Source organism: Mustelus asterias, chromosome 3 (genome assembly GCF_964213995.1).
Source record: "Mustelus asterias chromosome 3, sMusAst1.hap1.1, whole genome shotgun sequence".
NCBI classification, from domain to species: Eukaryota; Metazoa; Chordata; class Chondrichthyes; order Carcharhiniformes; family Triakidae; genus Mustelus; species Mustelus asterias.
The window spans coordinates 126710826-126733533 of NC_135803.1; the positions used below are offsets into that span (position 1 = coordinate 126710826).

General features: G+C 43.0%; 1 protein-coding gene across 5 annotated transcripts in view; it reads left to right on the top strand.

The window, feature by feature from the left end:
* The window catches only part of LOC144491562 (actin-associated protein FAM107A-like), a 70420-nt gene that overhangs the window by 37032 nt on the left and 10680 nt on the right, over nucleotides 1–22708 (top strand). For all 5 annotated transcript variants that reach the window (XM_078209544.1, XM_078209543.1, XM_078209541.1 and 2 more), the window contains exon 2: nucleotides 7730–7904. In XM_078209544.1, coding sequence (XP_078065670.1) covers nucleotides 7735–7904 — 170 coding nt within the window. In that variant the 5' untranslated portion in view covers nucleotides 7730–7734. The remainder of the gene's footprint in view (nucleotides 1–7729; nucleotides 7905–22708) is intronic.

Consider the following 22708-nt stretch of genomic DNA (forward strand, 5'->3'; position numbering starts at 1 on the left):
ACATACGCTGCTGGATCGACTGACTATTTCAATCATTTTTACTAGAACAAATTTATCCTTTTTACTTTCCATATCCTCCTGTCCCCACTCTCAAACTAGATGTTGACTCCAGCCTGGGCCCATGTCCCCGTGTGTCTCCCCACCCTCCAGCAATTGGCAGTGGGGAGTCCCACGTTGGATCCCTGTTGTGAGGATGTACAGGCATCACTGCCATGGTTGCTGCTGAATCCAGGTGATGGTAGGAATGGGAAGGTTATGAGGTCGGTCAGCGATTTCACAGGTTCAATTCCGGTCTCCGGTCACTGTCTGTGTGGAGTTCTCCCCATGCCTATGTGGGTTTCCTCCGGATGCTTCAGTTTTCTCCCACACTGCAATGATGTGCGGTTAGGTTGACTGACTGGCCATGCTAAATTGCCCCTCAGGGTAAATACATGGGGTTACAGGGATAGGGCCTGAGTGGCATTATTGCCGGTGCTGGCTTGATGGGCTGAATGGCCTCCTTCTGCATTGTAGGAGTTTCTTGATTCCTTGACTGCCCAAAGCAGTATTGAGTTCTTGAGTGTTCCTCAGGTGAAGTGTTCTCTCCAGGGAAAAACAACAGACCTCTACCTCGAGTCCTGGGTGTACAAAAAAATCAGAAACTAGATGTCGAAGCCTTCAGTTTAATTATGAAATACGTGACCTTGGCACAAATTTGGCTGCTTTATTCTGGGGAACTGTTCTGAATGAATTTCTGTAACAATTCAGAAGAAAACGCTTCAAACTCACTCTGAACCTCGCCTTAAAGCACGGCAGCATTGATATTAATGATGGGTAAAAGCAACCTGGCAATCAAGCTGCGTTGTGCTTTGAACCACAATGTCTTCATGATGAGGCGGAGCAGTGGCAGAGAGAAGGAACGAAAAGGAAGCAAATCCTGCACTCCGGATCCCACTACCTCATAAGATGTCCTGTCCCGTGTGCAGTGCTGGATTTAGGCATAAGCTAAACAAGCTACAGCTTAGGGCCTCACAAAATTTCAGAAGGTTTACAATGAAGAGAACATTTAAGAGCGGATACCAGAAAAGAAAAAGAAAGCACCAGCTTGAAGAGCAACTCAAAAAAATTACCAAAATCTATGAGAGAGATCAAGCCAGCCAAATGATAAATATATAATCAGTAAATGCATTCATTTGAAAATAATTTGTATTTTTCACTTTAAATACCTTGCTATTAAATAATTAAAAGGCATAATTATGTTTTCAATTTTTTTGTGGCGACCCAAGGTCCTGTTTTGGTACGCATCTTTGTGAGACCTTTTGGTGTAACTTTTTAACAAGGGGCCTCCAAGCTTTATATAGCTTAGGGCCTCAGCAAGTCTAAATCTGGCACAGCCATGTGCTCAAAGACCTGTCAGTCGAGAACAAGCCTGTTTAGTCACATAAAGACCCATGGCATCAACTGTAAACCCCTCACCTACCCTCAGTAACTTTTCACCTCTTTGTTGATTCTTTTGCCAATCTAACTCTCATTGCAAGGGGTCAACTTGTCAGAAATCTGGGGCTCTGTCTAAATGTTGTAAATGACTGAGGTCAGACCATTGTCCAGATTTGTGGGTGCAGTGATAGTGAAGATGGAACCAAAGTATACAAAGTGAAATAACTTGGTTATTCAGTTTGATGAGAGCTGTTTTATTCTTCAACATAGACAAGAACAGTTGTTGAATGTGATGGAAGGCTTGGATTGTTTCTTGACATTATTTGGAAACTGCTGGGATTAGAAATAGCGTGGCCCATTTCTGCCAGCATTTTTTTCTTGTCTGTACATGCAGTTGGCAAAATGGCACCACGTGTTTCCGATCATGTCTTTTGAGAAATGTACGAATGATGAATGTTTCTGAGATCAAAGCAATAACAACTCTGCTTTCCTTATGTTAAGCATTCTAAAAAGGTAGCAGTGCATAAACTTCAGAATCTGTTTTTGTAAATATTCCTGATGTCCTTCGATGGGCTGTCCTGCTTTCAGGGAAAAAGCCTCTGATACTAAAACTAGAGAGCAATTCCTGCACTGACCACATTGACATCTTAATCACTCAGTTCTTCCTATTCCTCTCCATGCAAACTGTTGTTTGGCCTTTCGCCAGGAGCCACACTCATCTGCCAGAGGTCAAAGAGTGCATTTTTCCCTTTGGCATTGGAACATTTTCGATCATCACAGCGCCAGGGATCCTGGTTCAATTCCGGCCCTGGGTGACTGTGTGTGCGCGCGTGGAGTTTGCACATTCTCCCCATGTCTGCGTGGGTTTCCTCCCACAGTCCAAAACTGTGCAGGGTAGATGGATTGGCCACACTAAAATTTCCCCTTAGTACCCCAAGATGTGTAGGTTAGATGGATTGGCCATGAGAAATGTGTGGGGTTATAGGGAGAGGGCCCGGATAAGATACTCTGTCAGAGAGTTGGTGCAGACTCGATGGGCTGAATGGCCTCTACTGCACTAAGGATTCTACGAGATTCCGAACAGTGTGATGGTTCTCCATTCTGCACTCACTGTCATCTGCACCCACCCCTCTACCCCTTCTTTCACGACTGTGCTGTGAAATAGTCCGACTTCCTCCCCCTGCACATTCTCAAATTCTAAAATGCTAGTATAGAGATTAGCACTTGGTGTGAGTGCAGCCAGTGGTGCTGGCAGCTTTGATGTTACTTGCTGCATTGGCTATATTTTGCTGCTTTCTGTCCCATTATCTGAAGTATATCTGAGTGCTTGATTACGCTTTGTCAGTTCACCATTGCTTTTGTAAGTAATGAAGTAGAAGGTTCTTTGTGTGGCAGCAGTGAGTAATTAATTGCTCTGGAGGATAAGAACAAGTTGGTCTACAACTCCGACATTTCTTTCACAGGATTATGCTGTCTGTCTCCATGTTGATGTAGATCAGCATGCTTCATTCAGTGGTTGTCAGGGGTTTCCTTGTGTTTCTGTTTGTCAATTCCATCGCCTATCTCTATCAAAATGATACTTAAACATTACAAATTCGTAATGAACTGTTACATCATTCATGGTCCAAATGCAACGAGACCTCTCAAATTAAAAAGAAACCTCACTATGATATCTTCTCACAATTGAGTGTGAGCACAAGCTAAGTGTGCCTTTAATTCAGGTATTGCAAACATAATTATAATCAGATTTTAAAAATGTGAATTCATCATACAATAGGTGCTGTGGCAATCGGTTTCTCAAGGAGCAGTGATATGCTTGACAATTGACTTTCTCACAACCTGGAAACTGGTTGGTAGATTGTCCTCTGCTCCTAAATGGTTAGTTTTGTTTCTCATACAATGGAGCAGCACAGTGGTTAGCACTGCTGCCTCGTAGCGCCCGGGTTTGAATCCCGGCTTGGGTCACTGTCAGTGCGGAGTCTGCACGTTCTCCCCGTGTCTGCGTGGGTCCCCCCGAGTGCTCCGGTTTCCTCCCACACTCCAAAGATGTGCTGGTTCGGTGTATTGGCCATGCTAAATTCTCCCTCCATGTACCCAAACAGGCGCTAGAGTGGCGACATGGGGATTTTCACACAATTACTTCAGTAAGCTTACTTGTGACAGTAATAAATAAACTTAAACAATGCTGTCCATAAAAATTAATGTTTTGGGATTTTTATCTCTTTTTGGCCCAATAGAAATTTTTTAGTATAATAATTTTAAAGTCAGATTCAGTTTACAAAAGGTTCATTCCCACAGAGAGAGGCCATTCAGGACACTAAATACGATTGCTTTGGTATGAAGTACCAGACCACCCTGGTTACAAAGGTCTGTTTATTTTTACATGTCATTTTGAATTATCAAGAAACAGGAATTTATTAACTTTGTTCAAATAATGGGCTTCTTAGAAAAGTTGGAAGCCAATGGAATAAAAGGACAGCGTTGGCTTGGATACAAAGTTGGTGGAGTGACAGGAAGCAGAGTAGTGGTGCGAATAGTTGTTCTTCAGATTGGATGAAATTGTATTGTGGTGTCCCCCAGGGATCAGTGCTAGGGCCACTGCTTTTTTTGATCGATATTAATAACTCGAACGTGCGCGTGCGCGCAGGGAACAGTGTTTCACTAATTGCAGATGACACAAAATGAGTATGCAGAAGGATATTGATAAACTTCCAAGAGGATAAATTTAGACAGGTTGGTGGAATGGGTAGACAGATGGCAGATGAAATTTAATGCAAAGTGATTCATTCTGGTAGGAAGAACGAGGGAGGCAATATAAATTTAAAGGATACAATTCCAAAGGGCATGTAGGTGGGCTTTGCAATTGGAGGCAACAGAATACAAAAGCAAGGAAGTTCTGATGAACCTTTACAAAAATACTGGTTTGGCCTTTCTGGACACCACACAACAGAAAAGATGTGATGGCTTCAGTGAGGATACAGAAAACATTTACAGGATTCTTTCCCTTTGTAGGATGTGGGTGTTAATGGCATTTGTTGCCCATCCCTAATTGCCTTGAACTGAGTGGCTTGCTAGGCCGTTTCAGGTGGCGGTTAGGAATCAACCACATTGTTGTGGGTCTGTAGTCACATGGATGGCAGAGATGGTTGAGAGGCGTTCATCGTAGAATCCCAACAGTGCAGGAGGAGGCTATACGGCCCATTGAGTCTGCACTGACAACAATCCAACCCAGGCCCATTCCCCATAACCCCACATATTCAAGAGGGACTAAACATAGTAGGGAGAGAGAAACTGGCCCGTGGCGGAAGGATCAAGATCTAGAGGAGACAGTTTTTAGGTGATTGGCAAATGAGCCAGAAATGACATGAGGGGAAAGCTTTATACGCAGCATGTAGTTATGAACTGGAATGCACAGTCAGAAAGGCTGGTAGAGGCGGATTCAATTGTGGCATTCAGAATAGAATCAGTAAGCACATGCAGGGAACATATTTGCAGAGCTAGGGGGATAGAGCAATGGAGTCAAATTAAATTGCTATTGCAGAGGATTGGCACAGGCTTGATGGGCTGAATTACCCCCTGTGCTGTAACAATTTTACAATTCTGTAAATAGCTATTGAATCCTGATGGTTTTCGTTCATTATATCCATAGGAGGAGGTAACTGACCATACAAGTGTCAAGTTTCCACACAAAGGGAATGTTTCATCATTAAAGGCTTTAGCTTTGTCCAGTTAAAAGAATAATCCCAATCACACAATTGCACTTGGACCTGCACCATAGTGGGAAGGGGTCAGGACACTTTGACCTCTCTCCCGGTGTCCCAGAGTCAGGGAGGGTCCTCGGGCACCTAAAGAGAGGAGTGCCGGTTAGGCACCCAGGATATCCTCCCAGGTCACTCTAAGGGTACCCTGAGGCTTTGTAGAGTTCCATTTAGCTCCTTGATTGTTTGATCCTCCTTCTTTGTTCACATGGTTCTGAGGATAAGATGGCCATTAAGACCAACCACACAAACTTAATGGATTCTTGCTTGAATGAGCTCATTGATAAAGAAGCACAGCTAGTTCATTGTGCATTAGGCTGTCAACTCCACCACTTAGCTGGTCCTGTTCTCCATGGTTTGAGTTGATTTCATTCAGTCCAAAATAGTTGTGCTGAACTCCTCTTCCTTGATGCCCTGAGACCTCGCTCATATTGGTGGGAGGGTTGGAGGCTAAATGTGATTCCGGAAAGTTGGTCTTCATGAGTGATCATGAAATGAAATGTGGTTCCCAACATAGCTCAACCCACCTTTAATCTGTCTGAGAACAAAGTTACAAACCAATTTTCCACTGGGGGGGGAGACCTACTCTTTCATTCCCACTGAATGTTGTGCCCCACCCTCCCTACCATTCCCATCATTGGCAAGGGAGGAAAATTCCACCCAAAATTTCACATTCAAACCACTGTTGACAGGAATTGTTTTGGAGAAACAGTCTTTGTGCTAACACGTACTGGTTGTAAGTCCTGCTCTTTGCAGCAGAGTGGGAAAGCACAAAGTGACCTTTCTATAAAGCTCTGACGATACGACAACTTTTATCCGAGGATTAACCTGACAGCCAATGGGCCACTTGGGAAATGCCAGAAACAAGTTGCCGAATTAGTTTTAAAGACATAAGGGAATAATGGTGTCAGTTGTAATCTTGCCTATGTTTAAAAATGGAGAATATTGTTTACAAGAAATATATTTTTACACCTCAGTACAAATAGTGGGTCGATTCTCACCCACCCCGCCCATTGGGATAGGTCCAAGTGGAGGGTTCACGTGCTGTGTAGGCTCGCACCCCATTTCCAATGAATTTGGGCACCTAAAGAGAGCCTGCTGCAGGGGCTTAATTTGAATGTCAGAGTCAGGATCTGAAGTCACCCTTGGGGTGCGCACATAATTTTAAATGCGCACTCAACTCAGGAATGCACAAAAGCAGGTAGGAAGCTGTGGGGCATTGTCTTGTAGTATCATAGAAAAAACTTTATACACCCACACCCTGACCCTGATTACTGACAGAGTAATTTTAACATTGGCTGATGACTTAAAGTGGGCAATATTTATTCAGCTGCCTGAGAGGTTTGCCTCCAATTTTTCCTTTCTGATATTGTTACTCCCTGGTTGTCTGAGACCTTGCACTGCTTAATCCAAATGTGTGTGCCACAAACAAGGACTGCATTTGGAACATGCAGATAAACTCACCAGCCCCAGAAAATATAAAGGGTCCTCCACTAACCCAGATACTTTATCATTGCAGCCTTGGCCTCATCTTCAATATGGCAGCATTTTTGCCCACCATAAAGATGTTGCCTTGATCACACACAATGTTTTGGCCAATTTTTTGGCCTTATGACAATTGGTACATATGTGGTTGGATCCCTGCCTTCTATTGAGATATCTACCAAGAGGACATGTGTTGCAACGTGTCCTGTTGGCTATAACAGCATTCCATGGCCAATGGTCACTGTGAAGTGGTTTCTTGTTGTCAGATATCGAGGAGGTTGGTTGGTTCTGAGATGAACTTTGAAACTGGAACAGGTTCAGTACTTTGGCTGCTTGATGACTTGCAGCTGGTTTCAGAGTCTGGTTCTCAGACTAGCTGACCACCGATGGTTCTTAAATTCAAAGATGGCCCAGCCTTTCTCTGATTAGTGTTCTTCTGCAGTCTCCCCAGGTTTCTTCTGGGTCTTGGAATAATAAAGAATCTCCATATCAGAAGCCAATTCCGGTCACATGACCAATAGCCATTGTCTAACCAGAATAGCTTAAAGCTGGCAGACCATTTATATCAGAGATAGATGGTGGTCTTTCACACTTGTGGATAACCAGTATCATTGGCTTTCTTCTGTTAAATTGCAAAACTGGAGGCAGTTTACTCAAAGCGCAGTGGTAAGTGTGAATTCCACAAGTAGCATTACTCCTGGTATGTTCATTCCAGGGAAAGATCCTCACTCATGGTTATTGAATTCAGAACTTTCTGGAAGCTTGATAGTCTGTGTCGAATAAACAAAGGTCACCTGAACCCTTGGCAGTCACCTTGACAGTTCTTTATTAGCCATTTTAAACAAATAAAAGAGAGTTCCAGGAGCTTCCATACAAGCTCAGTTCACGAGTGAAGTTAGGAGTATGATGTGCCTTTATTGGGCATGATACTGGCAGACAATTGTGTGGGAAGGACCATTGTTAGGATTGTAATGATGTACAATGGTCCATCCCTTTCTAAGTCTATGTATATTTAGGAGCTTGTTGGATGTTTTTCCCTGACAATATTAACACAATCACCTTTCGTTTAGCCTCCATGTACTCTGAAAGACACAGCAATCCCTCGGAGATCAGAAGTCTCATGGCAGAACCCGATTATTTTGACGATAACCCTGAGCTTATCAAGCCCAAGAAGCTCCTTAATCCTGTCAAAGCTTCCAAGAGTCACCAAGAACTGCATCGAGAACTCCTCATGAACCAGAAGCGGTAAGCAAACTGTCACTCATAATCTTTTTGGCTCAGCAAGACATTTTATGAAACTCTCTAAAATGATGGAGTCTAACATAGCACCAAGTAGGCTTACAGATGTTGGATAATGTATTGTTGGGAATTTTTTTTTTGAGACAAACATTCCAAGTTGCAGATCTGCCCAGGAATTTGTGTAATTCCATTGTGATCCTTTTCAATGGAACTTAAGATTTTATGTTTGTGTTGTACAACTTGTCTTTTTGACAGGTGCTCATTGACCTCGAATAACCTTTGACCTCTGATCTCTTTCATTTTATTACAGAATCTTGCAAAATATATTGTAAATGCTCTGATAAAGTTTAATGTGAAAACAATTGCAAAGTTGAACAATAAAAATAAATTCTTTTATGTAATACGGTACGGTAATACGGGGCGGCACGGTAGCACAGTGGTTAGCACTGCTGCTTCACAGCTCCAGGGTCCCGGGTTCGATTCCCGGCTCGGGTCACTGTCTGTGTGGAGTTTGCACATTCTCCTCGTGTCTGCGTGGGTTTCCTCCAGGTGCTCCGGTTTCCTCCCACAGTCCAAAGATGTGCGGGTTAGGTTGATTGGCCAGGTTAAAAATTGCCCCTGAGAGTCCTGAGATGCGCAGGTTAGCGGGATTAGCGGGTAAAATATGTGGGGGTAGGGCCTGGTTGGGATTGTGGTCGGTGCAGACTCGATGGGCCAAATGGCCTCCTTCTGCACTGTAGGGTTTCTATGATTCTTCTATGATACAAGTAAAATATTGGGAATATTTAAAATATTTGTTTTTGCCTTTCCTGGTTTTGATTCATGGTGTAGTATACATGGGATTTTTAAAATCCTTTCACAGAGGGGTAAGCAGCACTGGCATGGCCAACATGTTGTTCATCCCTAATTATCCTTGAGAAGATGGTGGTGAGCAGCTGCCTTGAACTGCTGCAGTCCATGTGGAACAGGTACACCCACAGTGTAAGGCAGTCCCAGGATCTTGATCCCGTGTCAATGAAGGAAGGGAAGTATGGTTCCAAGTTAGGATGCTGTGTGGCTTGGAGGGCAACAGTGTTCCCATGCATCTGTTGCCCTTGTCCTTTGAAGTGATAGAGGTCAGAGGTTTGGAAAGTGCTGTCAAAGGAGCCTTGGCGAGTTCCTGCAATGCATCTTCTAGATGGCACACACTACTACCACTGCATGCTAGCAGTAGAGGAAGTAAATATTTAAGATAGTGCTGATCAAGCAGGCTGCTTTGTCCTGGATGGTGTCGAGCTTCTCGAGTGTTATTAGAGTCACACACATCCAGGCAATTTGATGTGTGCTTTGGGGACTCCAGAGATGTTACGCACCACAGAATTCCCAGCCTCCTTCCTGCTCTTATAGTCACAGCTTTTACATGGCTAGTCCAGCTCAGTTCAATTTCTGGTGTGTGACTCAATTGTTATGCCCCAGCCCCAAATGTTGTCTAGGTTTTGCTGCATGTTGGCATGGACTGCTTCAGTATCTGAGGAATTGTGAATGATGCTGAACATTGTGATTGTACAATGAACATCCCCACTTCTGACCTGATGATGGAGGAAAGGTCGGTGGGCAGAACTGCAGAGCTTTGATCTGATCAATTGGTTGTTGGGATTGTTTTGCTCTGCCCCATTGCATGCTGCATATGCTGTTTAGCGTACAAGTAGTCCTGAGTTGTAGCCTCACCAGGTTGACGCCTCATTTTCAGATATGCCTGGTGCTGCCCCTTGTTGTAAGGTGTGAGGTCTTATTAAGCTATTCATAGTTTTGGATAGTTCAACAGTATTTATTAATTACTAGAAACTATATACATAGGTACAGTGAAGGTCCAAGCCAGGAGCTGTCTCCATGCTTGCTTCTATACATGGCTCTGTCCCACACTGTGCGCCCTGAGGTGTGGGTCAGGTGCTCCCTTACATCACTGTGTGGGTGGCATTGCACTTAGTCCCACAGTAACCCTTTGTGTGCCAGACCCTTATACTACACTCCAGACATAGCCAGTTGCACTCTTCTTTGAACCAGTATTGATTCCCTGGCTTGATGGCAATGGTAGAATCAAGGATACGTTGGCCATGAGGATACAGATTGTGGTTAGATACCATTCTTTTACTACTGATGGCCCTCAGCGCCTCATGGAAGTCCAGTTTTGAGCTACGATCTGTTCTGAATCTATCCCATTTGGGAGGGTGGTGATGCTGCACAACATGTGAAGATGGGACTTTATGTCAAGTATTGTGTGGTGATCACTGCTACCTATCCTTCCATGGGCTGATGCATCTGTGACAGGTAGATTGGTGAGGATGAGGTCAAGTTGGTTTTTCCTCTTGTTTGTTCCTTTGCTAACTGTGCCAGATGCAGTTTGGCAGGTATGTCCTTCAGGACTCAGCGAGCTCAGTCAGTAGTGGTGCTACTGAGCCATTCTTAGTAATAGAAATTGAAGATGGCCACCCTGATTACATTCTGTGCTCTGTGCTTCCTCCAAGTGATGTCCAACATGATTTGTCAGCTGAGGAAAGGCTGTAGGTTGGATAGAAACTAGAAGCATGAGGTAGGCCATTCAGCCCTTTGAGCCTGCTCCGCCATTCATTTTGATCATGGCTCATCATCGAATTCAATATCCTGATCCCGAGAGAGAAACTGCTTCCGCTGGGTGTGTGGGATAAGGGGGCATAACCTTAAAAATCAGAACCAAGCCATTCTGGAGAAAAGTTGAAATGAGGAAATACTACTTCACGTATGTGGTGGGAGAAGTGTGGCAGTTTCTAAACATGGTAATTGTTCGTAGGATTTGTAATTTTGTGATCGATAAATGTTTGCTTGGCAAGAATGTAAAACGACATGGAATCAGGGCAGGCAGATGGAGTTAGGATACAGGTCAGATATGTTTCTTTGGTGCAATAATGGCTGAATGGCCCACTGCTGTTCCTATGTTACAATGTCCTACTGTCTTTATAATTCAATTATTGATCATGCTCAGGTAGATACGTGTTAGCCATAGTGACAGCACATCCAGTTTGCCGAGGCTGACATTTTGGTAAAACAGGATTGACTGGTACACTGAGGGTGGTCATGATGTGGAGATGCCAGCATTGGACTGGGGTAGACACGGTAAGGAGTTTAACAACACCAGGTTAAAGTCCAACAGGTTTATTTGGCAGCAAATGCCACTAGCTTTCGGGGCGCTGCCCCTTCGTCAGGTGGAGTGGAGATCTGCTCACAAACAGGGCATACAGAGACACAAACTCAATTTGCAGAATAATGATTGGAATGCAGTCCTTACAGATAATCAAGTCTTAAAGGTACAAACAATGTGAGTGGAGAGAGCATTAAGCACAGGTTAAAGAGATGTGTATTGTCTCCAGACAGGACAGCTAGTGAGAGTTTGCAAGTCCAGGCAAGTTGTGGGGGTTACAGATAGTGTGACATGAACCCAAGATCCCGGTTGAGGCCGTCCTCATGTGTGCGGAACTTGGCTATCAGTTTCTGCTCAGCGACTCTGCGCTGTCGTGTGTCGTGAAGGCCGCCTTGGGGAACGCTTACGCGAAGATCAGATCTTTCTTCGTGTAAGCGTTCCCCAAGGCAGCCTTCACGACAACGCAGAGTCGCTGAGCAGAAACTGATAGCCAAGTTCCGCACACATGAGGACGGCCTCAACCGGGATCTTGGGTTCATGTCACACTATCTGTAGCCCCCACAACTTGCCTGGACTTGCAGAATCTCACTAGCTGTCCTGTCTGGAGACAATACACATCTCTTTAACCAGTGTTTAATGCTCTCTCCACTCACATTGTTTGTACCTTTAAGACTTGATTATCTGTAAGGACTACATTCCAATCATTATTCTGCAAATTGAGTTTGTGTCTCTGTGCCCTGTTTGTGAGCAGATCTCCACTCCACCTGACGAAGGAGCAGCGCTCCGAAAGCTAGTGGCATTTGCTACCAAATAAACCTGTTGGACTTTAACCTGGTGTTGTTAAACTTCTTACACTGAGGGTGGCACAGTGCTTAGAGATGCTGTCACTCAGCGCCAGGGACCCGGGTTCGATTTCCGGCTTGGGTCACTGTCTGCAGAGTCTGCACGTTCTCCCGTGTCTGCGTGGGTTTCCTCCATGTGCTGCAGTCTCCTCCCACTGTCGGAAAGACAAGCTAGTTAGGTGCATTGGCCATGCTAAATTCTCCCTCGGTGTACCCGAACAGGCGTCGGAGTGTGGATTTTCACAGCAACTTCATTGCAATGTTAATGTAAGCCTTCTTGTAACACTAATAAATAAATGTTAAACTTTTCAGCTCCAATATTTCAGTATCCTGCAAGCAGCATTTTCCTCAAGTGCAGACGTCAATTTTCACCAAGGTGACAAATCATATACCTGTCACCTCGGGAGACATTTTGCAGAAATGAGTCACTTACATAGGAGAGAGCTTTGGGTTGAAGTGTGGCTTGAAGAGACAAGGCCAGAAAAGTGCCTAGGAAACTGAGGAATATTGCTTCAAATAAATATCCCAACATCAACGAGCTAGAGTTAAGTATGATCAGTTTGTGCTTGTTTTCCAGTGAATTCACTTAGGATCACATAATGAGTATGGATCTTATCTATTCTGCTTAATTCCATGTCTGCTTGTTATGCTGATTTGCTCCTATTTATTTTTGGCTACGAAATTTTCATTAATGTAAAGCTTGAGTAGTCCTTGGCTTTTTGAGCCACAGGATGACTGGGTCGTTGGAATAAAGTGACGTTGGAATAAAATGATCTTGGAATGGAGTTTATGTTCACCATTGCTCCAATGTTGAGACCAAGGCACTATCAGAATTCTGTGCATTAAGACTGTGCCACCATCATCTGGAGAGAAACCTCCTTTTTGACCAGAGATGCACTTTTTCTATTCAGCTGTGAAACACCAGAGTGCTCAAGTGCCTGAGTTACGCATGGAACTAACTCTTGCCTGCTTCACTGTGTGCCAAAATCATTAACATCCAAAATAAACATGACCCATTTTGTTAATTACTGAGAGTCTGTAATCTGAGTTAGATGATTGGAAATCCCTCCTCTACTCTACTTTAATGAAACTCAAGGGTATGTGTGGACTTCAGAGGCGGCTAGAGATCAGATTGGCAGATCCTTAAATAGAGATTAATGAGAAAATACAGTTCAAAGTGATTTAATAGATTGAACTGTCAAAAGTTTACTTTGGGTCACGGTATTACAAGGTTATTTTGTTTCCCATTTTAAGCAGTGACCGAAGTTTGAACATTTTTTTGTTTAAAATCCTGGAAGTGGTTGTTATTAAATGTGTTTTTACTTTTGCTGGGATGTGTACTTTGTATCTTCACCTCTTCCCTTTTACTTTTAGAGTTTTGGCTTTATGATTAACAGGAGCCCAGGGGAAAAATAGCTAAATTGCACAAGTTCTTGTGGTTGTTTTCAGAATAAGCCTCTGTACTTCAGCAGTGTGTGAGAGTGGGATCTTATTTTAAGTCTTGTTTCTTCAACTCCTGACAAAACTAACCTTTTTATATCAGAGGGAAAAAAGTGACCTCTTAAGTTGCACTAGTCACTGTATTTTAAGCATCTTGATAGAATGCCTGGTACACTGGTATACAGTGGCACCTTGGTTTTTGACTAAATACTGCTGCTACAAAGCTTTGTCGATGGTATATCTACATTACACAGTGCATTAGTGAACACAGCCAGTTAGAGTATTCCGATTTTCGTCTGTATTGTGAGTAGGCTAATAAAGAGGGAGGAGGGGAAAAAAAATCTTGGCATTGAATTGAGTCAATGCCTTTTTTCCCCTTGGGACTTTTTAATTTTCTGTGCTTCTCAGCATACTACTAAATTCCCCAAGGCAGGTCAGTTATGGTATGTGCTGCCACTCCCCACACAAGAATGTCACCAATGTTTCCATTTCATGCATCACTTCTATCAAAGCTGACTACCAATAGCTGTTTTTACCCCAGTCAACTCCTGAGTAGGCACCATTTAACACTGGGTAAACTCAGCAGGATCAAATACATCTACATGGTTAAAAATCAGACCAATTTTACGGGAGGCCGGCGTGTGCTTTAATCCAACTGAACTGTCCTATGTGGCTGCTGCATGTTTTACCATTAGACTGATTAATCCATACGAGAAGGATCAACATTGGCTGCGTTTTATAGAACCAGTTAGTGCAACGTCCTACCAAATACTGTCGGCTTCCAAATAAAAGAACAAACTCTAGGATTACTCGGTGAGTCTTGCCGTTCAGTAGTGACGCCACAGAGACCAGGAAACTTTCACATTTAATGCTTGCTTTCTACTGAGTTAGTTGATCCCAGTAAGAAGTCTCACAACACCAGGTTAAAGTCCAGCAGGTTTATTTGGTAGCAAAAGCCACTAGCTTTCGGAGCGCTGCTCCTTCATCAGGTAAGTGGGAGTTCTGTTCACAAACAGGGCATATAAAGACACAAATTCAATTTACAAAATCTCCACATAGTTGATCCCAGACAGGATCATTAGTGGGTATGCTTTGATTAGTTTCTCTGCCTTTGATTAGAAAGGGAAATTGAGCCTTTCTCCCCACGCTCACTCAACACTTTGCATCCATTGGATGAGGACAGGATTGGACACATCTGTGATGACCCTGCAGTCGAATAGCCTACCTATAATTATCACAGCTTATTTGACAAATGAGAGGTTGTATTTGAAATTGTGTGCTGCTTGTGTGTGATTATGTTCCACATGGATGGGGTTATTTAATCTCTTTCTTTTTATTGGAGTGAGAGCACAAAGTGTTCATTTGCAGAAATAATAACTGGGAAGGATTATACCATCTTGATGGAAAAATACCAGATAAAATTTAATGCAGGCAAGTACTAAAGTACTCCACATTGGCAGATAAAATAAGTGACACACTTGTTCTATGAATGGGACTGAAATAGCTATAAATGGAGTTTAAAGAGACCTAAAGAACCTTAAACTCAGTGTTACAATCCAGAGCAGCAATCAACAAAGGCAATAAAATATTGAATCATACAGCTAAAATCATAGTACAAGGCAAAGGAAGCATGATCAAATGGTACAGTGCATTTAGCAGACTGCATCTTGAATACCATGATGGACGGTCGAGTCCTGGAAATGCAGCTGATCCTTGGTGTCAAAGTCCTGAGTTATTAAGAAGCATGGAAAAATTGCTTCTTTTCGGGCTTGATACCACGTGTCTGAGATGTGATCTCACAGAGGTATGCAAGATATTAAATGATGTGGAAATCGAAAATATTACATTGAGAGCAGAACAAGAGGATATGGATTCAAACAAGTAAATTACAAATTTATGGCTAATGTCAGCAGATTCTAGACATGAAGAATGATAATTGGAATGAATTCCAGATGGAGTAATATAGGCAAAAACTCCTGGATTCATTTCAGAAAGAATTGGATGTCGCAGTGTCTTTTGAACAGAATAACCTTTCTCATCCATTACTATCTTATGACTAGGTGTTTGTGTAACTAAAAAGGGGGAGGTTTAAATAACAAAATTTATTAACATGTTACGTTAAACCATAGAATCCCTACGGTGCAGAAGGAGGCCATTCAGCACATTGAGTCTGCACCGACTCCTCAAAAGAGCATCTTACCCAGGCCCACCCCCTATCCCTGTAACTCCATGCAATTACCATGGCTAATCCACCTAACCCGCACATCTTTGGACTGTGGGAGGAAACCGGAGCACCCAGAGGAAACACACACAGACACGGAGAACGTGCAAACTCCACACAGACAGTGACCCAAGGCCGGAATCGAACCCGGGTCCCTGACACTATGAGGCAGCAGCGCTAACCACTGTGCCACTCGAGGAATTCTTTTATTAACGATGAATTCTGTTTTGGAGGTACTCAGTGCAAAATGAAAGTTGCAATTTAACTCAATTTTGTCCTAAAATTGGAGTCTTTTTTGGTGCTTGATTATTTAAAAATCCATCCATGGGCTCAATAGAAAAATCTGTTTATTTATGAGCCTGCTAGGAAGATCTTCTGATATCATAATTTGCATTTTTTTACAGATTACAGAGCGTTTATCTCTAAATATGCAGGAAGGATTTGTTTGACAGATTTTTAACTTGTTTTAATCTCTGGTTTGCTGAGCCAAATGCCTAATTTCTTCCCATTTACTCAATTATAATGTGGTCTACTCAGTGAGATCATTTCAATGATAAATAATTGTTTGATTATAGATGGCACAGTGGTTAGCACTGCTGCCTTGCAGCACCAGGGATCCAGGTTCAATTCCGGCCTTGGGTCACTGTCTGTGTGGAGTTTGCACTTTCTCCCCGTGTCTGCGTGGGTTTCCTCCGGGTGCTCTGGTTTCATCCCACAGTCCAAAGATGTGCGGGTTAGGTTGATTGGCCATGCTAAATGACCCTAGTGTCAGGGGGATTAACAGTGTAAATGTGTGGGGTTATGGGAATAGGGCCTGGGTGGGATTGTGGCCTGTACAGACTCGATGGGCCAAACGGCCTCCTTCTGTACTGTAGTAATTCTATGATTCTTATGATAAATTAGTGAGGTGGGGGGGGAGGGAAGAGGAAAGCGAGAGAGCAGGATTATCCAACCTGAAGACCTGGAAGCCACATATCCTCTGAACTCTGACAATCCAGCCTTCAACTTCCTTCAAACTCAATAATTTGGATTTTCGAGGCCTGAAGGTTTAGAAAGGGCTGTTATTGGTTAAATCCTAAAATGGAACGCCAAAATCTGTTGACGTCAGCAATTTGGGATATTCAAATTAACAGGAAGATTGATTTATAAATTAAATTATATTTATTCCTTGTAGCTTCATGGTACACCTCAAAGTTGGAGACCCTTTGTGTGGAGGAAGGAACGATGACACGTTCAGGAGCACAATATACATGCATAACAGCCACTTTTTAGCAAGTTACTGGAGAATGTTCTGCATCCTCACGCAGGACCCCTGTAAAAGAGTCATTGTAAGAAGTCTCACAACCAGGTTAAAGTCCAACAGGTTTATTTGGTAGCACAAGCCACTAGCTTTCGGAGCGCTGCTCCTTCGTCAGGTAAGTGGCCTGATGAAAGAGCAGCGCTCCGAAAGCTAGTGGCTTGTGCTACCAAATAAACCTGTTGGACTTTAACCTGGTGTTGTGAGACTTCTTACTGTGCTTACCCCAGTCCAACGCCGGCATCTCGACATCAAAGAGTCATTGGCCAAAATTCTTTAACCTCGCCCATGGCTGGGATTCCCCAGTCCCGCTGCAGTGAATGGAGTTTTGACTGGCCACCAAATTCTCCGTTCTCATTGGCAGCGGTGGTGGGGCAAAAGAGATCGGAGAATCCCAGGCCTCTATCTACAGAATGGGAGGGGGGAAGAGAAAAGGATGAGGAATTAAAATAAAATTTGACGGCTAATCATTCACTTTCTAATAATAGTCAGCCGTTTATGCAGACTAAAATCATGCTGGTGGTGGCCGGACAGTGAAGAGTGTTCCCTTCTGCAGTGGATGGGAGCCTGCCTTTCCTAACTCCACAACAAATAATCTGTCAATCCAAATATGCTTTCTATTTGCAGCACTGTGCAAATAGAAGCAATGGGCATCTTTCAGTGTTGCATAAACATGCTGTGAATATTTCTCATTCCTCTTTTACCCTTTTGTCCATTTTGTTGCCTTTGTAACTAGTGCCCCTAAAAGGAAGCTGATCCCCCTCAGCTCACTGTTCTCCTCCAACTCTAATCTTGATGGTTTTAGAGCCGTGTTCAGCATCATGGCCAATATTATCAGCCCAGCCAGTTCCTTCAAACTGAGAAAACAAATCCTTCAAAGAACCTAATGACGTTCTTGCCATTACCCTTCAGGTTTATGCCTGCAAATTTGAGATGCACAACGTTTTGAGAAAATAGTCTGCATAACCTATCACTCCCTTTCTGTTTTGACCATAGTTCTACACTGATCCTGCTGGTGACGTTGCTGAGCTGCAAGTCAATTTTCAGTTGCACCATCAGCAGAAAGTTGATTGTAAAGGATGATAAAAGTTACAACATGGAGGGCAGCCATTCAGCCCATCATGCTTCTACTAGAGCTACATCTTCAACTGGCACTGACTATTCCAGCGCCATTTCCCTCACCCTTTCTTGCATCCTTTTTCAAATACTTAGCGATTAGGTGGGAAACTGATCAGTGGCTTAAGTGCATCATTGGAAGAATGGTGTGGGAATATAAAATCAGAAGAACAAGAAGCTGGAGTGGGCCATTTGACAGTTCTAGTCTGCCTCGCCATTTGATAAGATCGTGGCTGCTGCTCTTATCCCTCAATTCCACTGGGAAAACTGGAGCTGTTCCACTGGGACAGACTCCACTTGAACCAGACTTGTCCCAGTTTCCTGGTGAATTAACTAGGAAGGTAAATAGAAACTAGCAGCAGGAGTAGGCCATTCAGCCCTTCGAGCCTGCTCCACCATTCATTTTGATCATGGCTGATTATCGAATTTGATATCCTGATTTTTTTTTTCCCCCCTTCCTCCCCCATAATCCCTCGATCTCTTTAGCCCCAAGATCTATATCTAATTTCTTCTTGAAATCAGACAACGCTTTAGCCTCAACTACATTCTGTGGTAGTGAATTCCACACATTCACCACCCTCTGGTTAAAGAAATTTCTCCTCACCTCAGTTCTAAAACTCAAACTATGACCCCGAGTTCCGGACTCCCCCATCATTGGGAACATTCTTTTTGAATCTACCCTATCTAACCCTGTTAGAAGTTTGTAAGTTTCTATGAGATCCCCTGATACTCTTCTAAAGTCCAGTGAAAATAATCCTAACCGACTTTGTCTCTCCTCATATGACAGACCTGCCATCCCAGGAATCAGTCTGGTAAACCTTCGCTGTACTCCCTCTATAGCAAGGACATCCTTCCTCCAATAAGGACACCAAAACTGCACACAATACTCTAGGTATGGCCTCACCAACACACTATACAATTGCAGCAAACATCCCGATCCCTATACTTAAATCCTCTTGCTATGAAGGCCAGCATACCATTTGCCTTCTTTACTGCCTGCTGTACCTGCGTGCTTACGTTCAGCAACTGATGCACATGGACACCAAAGTCTCGCTGAGTATCCACCTCTCTCAATTTACACCCCTTAAAGTAATAATCTGTCTTCCTATTATTGCTACCAAAGTGGATAACCTCACATTTATCCACATTATACTGCAGATGCCCACACACTCTGTCCAAATCACGCTGAAGAATCTATGCATCTTCCTCACAGCTCATCTTCCCACCCACTTTTGTATCATTTGCAAATTTGGGGATGATACATTCAGTTCCCTCTTCCCTGCGGAACTCCACTAGTCACTGACTGCCAATCAGAAAAAGACCCATTTATGCCATCTCTTTGCTTCCTATCTGCTAACCAGCTTTCTATCCATCTAGGACGTTACCTGCAATCCCAAGTGCTTTAACTTTACATAGTAGTGTGTTATGTGAGACCTTGTCAAAAGCCTTCTGAAAGTCTAAATAAACCACATCCACTGGTTCTCCTTGGTCAACTTTGCTCATTACATCCTCAAAGAATTCCAATAGATTTATCAAGCATGATTTCCCTTTTATAAATCAATGCTGACTTTGTCTGATTATAGTCCAAATGCTGAGTTATGAAATCCTTGATAATGGACTTTAGCAACTTCCCCAGTAACAACATTAGACTCAGTGGTCTAAAGTTCCCTATTTTCTCTCTACCTCCCTTTTTTTAATGCCTCCACTTGGGGGAGCCCTTTCAGTCCTTGAGTGCGATGAGTCTGTTCTCTGGATTTGTAGTGTGAAGTGATCTCATTGAAATGTATAAAATTCTTAGTAGGCTTGACTGGGTAGATGGTGAGAGATATTTCCCTTGGCTGGAGAACCTAGAACTAATAGTCAAAGACTTGGGAGAATGGGTAGGCAATTTAGATTTGAGATTAGGAGAAACCTCTTCACTGAGTGTTATGAAGCTTTGGAATTCTCCATATCAGAGGATTGTGGTTGCTCAGTTGGACTATATTTAAAATTGATATTGAGGTAGCATGGCCCCTTTAATGGGCAATCCTTCGCAGGTCATATGACCAGGCCAGAACCAATGCAGCAAGGTCATACAAAGCTGGGCCTATTGGGAGAGAGGACGTGCATCCCAGCGCCTGGGAGGCTGCAGTTGGAGTCAGGGTGTTGTTAGTAGACCTGTATAGTTGTGCTGTAAACCCTTTTGTTTTATATAGTTCTTCTCAATCGATAAATTCTTTAGTTTGTTACTTGCCACTTCGAGTGGCCTTGAGTTATTACGGATATCTATAGATTCTTGGGCATCAAGGGATAATGTGGGAAAGTGTAGCTGATACACGAGTTTAGTTATGATCTTATCTTCAATGGTGGAGCAAGCTCCTGTTTCCTTTCTGCTTATAAAAATGATCCCATTTCAGAATATATCCATTAGCCTGAATGTTATGCTGCTGTTCTCCATTAAACATTGTTAATATTTTTAGGAGCCTTGTGCCCGATCCAGGTTACTTTCCTGAGTAGAGCTGGTTAAGCACGTCTTTGTCTTTGCCCCTGTTCATCGATCCATTTACAGGTTAATAAATCTCAAACATCGAGCAGGCTGATGTCCAAATTGGGGTGAAAGATTCAGCTGATGTTCAGTTGATAAAATACTGAATTAGTAACTGCGGACCTCTCTGGCAAATAAACAATACCCTGGCAGACCATGTAACTCTGACTGCAAAATACAAAACAAGAAATAAAATTGGCAGAATTCAAATAATATCAAAGATAAGTATGGTCCGACTTGCAAAGTCTGTATTGAAAATAATGATTTCAAAACTTCTCATGGCTGGAAAACAAATTTGAGAAGAAAAGTCTGTGTAAAATTAGACAATGTTTCTATTTGCCTTAGTTTGGCAGCTGTATGGCAAAGCAGATATTTACTCAACGGACATTGATATGGGAATTTCATAATAGCCAAACTGGAACAAGGGCTGAACCAATATGATATCTTTACAATAGACAAAGTTGCAATCAGAACAGAAACTGAACAGCAACACATGGGAGATCATTTTGGAAGAGGGCTTACTTTTCACAAAGATAAAAACATTGTAGATGCTGGAACTCTGAAATCAAGGCAGAAAGAAATGTTGGAAGTATTCAGCATGTCAAGGCAGTACATGTGGAGAGAAACATCGATTGAACGTTTCCAGGTTCTTTTTGTTTCAGCAGACTGGAAAAGGCTAGAGAGGTGATCAGATTTAAGCAAGTACAGAGGCAGGGAAAGTGGTGGTGGAGGGGTGGAAAGAACAAAAGAGGATTAGTAATAGATAAAGGCAAATTACTGTGGATGCTGGAATCTGAAACAAAAACAGAAAATGCAGGAAAATCTCAGTGGACCTGACAACATCTGTAGAGAGAGAATAGACATGATGTGGAGGTGCCGGCGTTGGACTGGGGTAAGCACAGTAAGAAGTCTCACAACACCAGGTTAAAGTCCAACAGGTTTATTTGGTAGCACAAGCCACAAGCTTTCGGAGCACTGCCCCTTCATCAGGTGAGTGGGAGTTGTGTTCACAAATAGGGCATATATAGACACAAACTCAATTTACAAGATAATGGTTGGAATGCAAGTCTTTACAGGTGATTAAGTCTTAAAGGTACAGACAATGTGAGTGCAGAGAGGGTTAAGCACAGGTTAAAGAGATGTGTATTGTCTCCAGCCAGGACAGTTAGTGAGATTTTGCAAGCCCAGGCAAGTCGTGGGGGTTACAGATAGTGTGACATGAACCCAAGATCCCGGTTGAGGCCGTCCTCGTGTGCGGAACTTGGCTATCAGTTTCTGCTCAGCGACTCTGCGTTGTCGTGTGTTGTGAAGGCCGCCTTGGAGAACGCTTACCCGAAGATCAGAGGCTGAATGCCTGTGACTGCTGAAGAGTTCCCCAACAGGAAGAGAACACTCCTGCCTGGTGAATCGAGCCAGTGTTTCACATCAGGAAGACCCTTCACAGAGCTGCTGAAATTTTCCAGCATTTTCAGGATTAGTAATAGGGTGGAAAGCAGGTGGGATTAAATGCCAAAAAGAGGTGATGGTGAAAGGCAGAAGACTGTGCTAATTGGATAAGTTTTTTTAAAAAAATGGGTGTCGAGGAGATGTGAATAGCTGCAGCAAAATATCAGAAGAGGGAGAAGGTTTGGGAAGTCTGACGAGAGGAGAGGTCCCTGTGGCCTGGAACTGCGACAAATGAAAGGCCGGTGGATCCCAGGAGTGCCGCCCACCTTGCCAGCCATGTACTGATACGGAATTCCCACTCCTTTGCACCTGTTACTAGTGACTATGGTACAGCTATTTCCATTGCCAGCACCTGCTATTCATGAGAAAGTAGGAAGCTTAGTGAAGGTTTAAGGTTGTTAAATTTGACTGTAAAGTACAGGGGATATAGTTTTTTCCCCAATAACTTTCCAAAGGTCCCCTGTTTTTTAGAAGTTATTAAATTCATACCAAGTTATTGTTCCACTCATGCAGACCGTTCTTCATTATTTTTGTCCAAGTAGATTTCCTTCATGTATGATTTGGGTACATAGACTATCAACAATTTCTATCAGAGACTTCACAACTGATAAATTGATTGGTGTCCTACAAATCTTGGTGTTTTCCATTCAATTGCAAGTACGGTAGTACAAATTAAACCTATTGGGACAGTCACCTACTCAATTTGTCCTTTATGTCAAGTTCATTCATCATTTGGGATAATGGTGTTGGATATCTCCAATTAGCTTTAA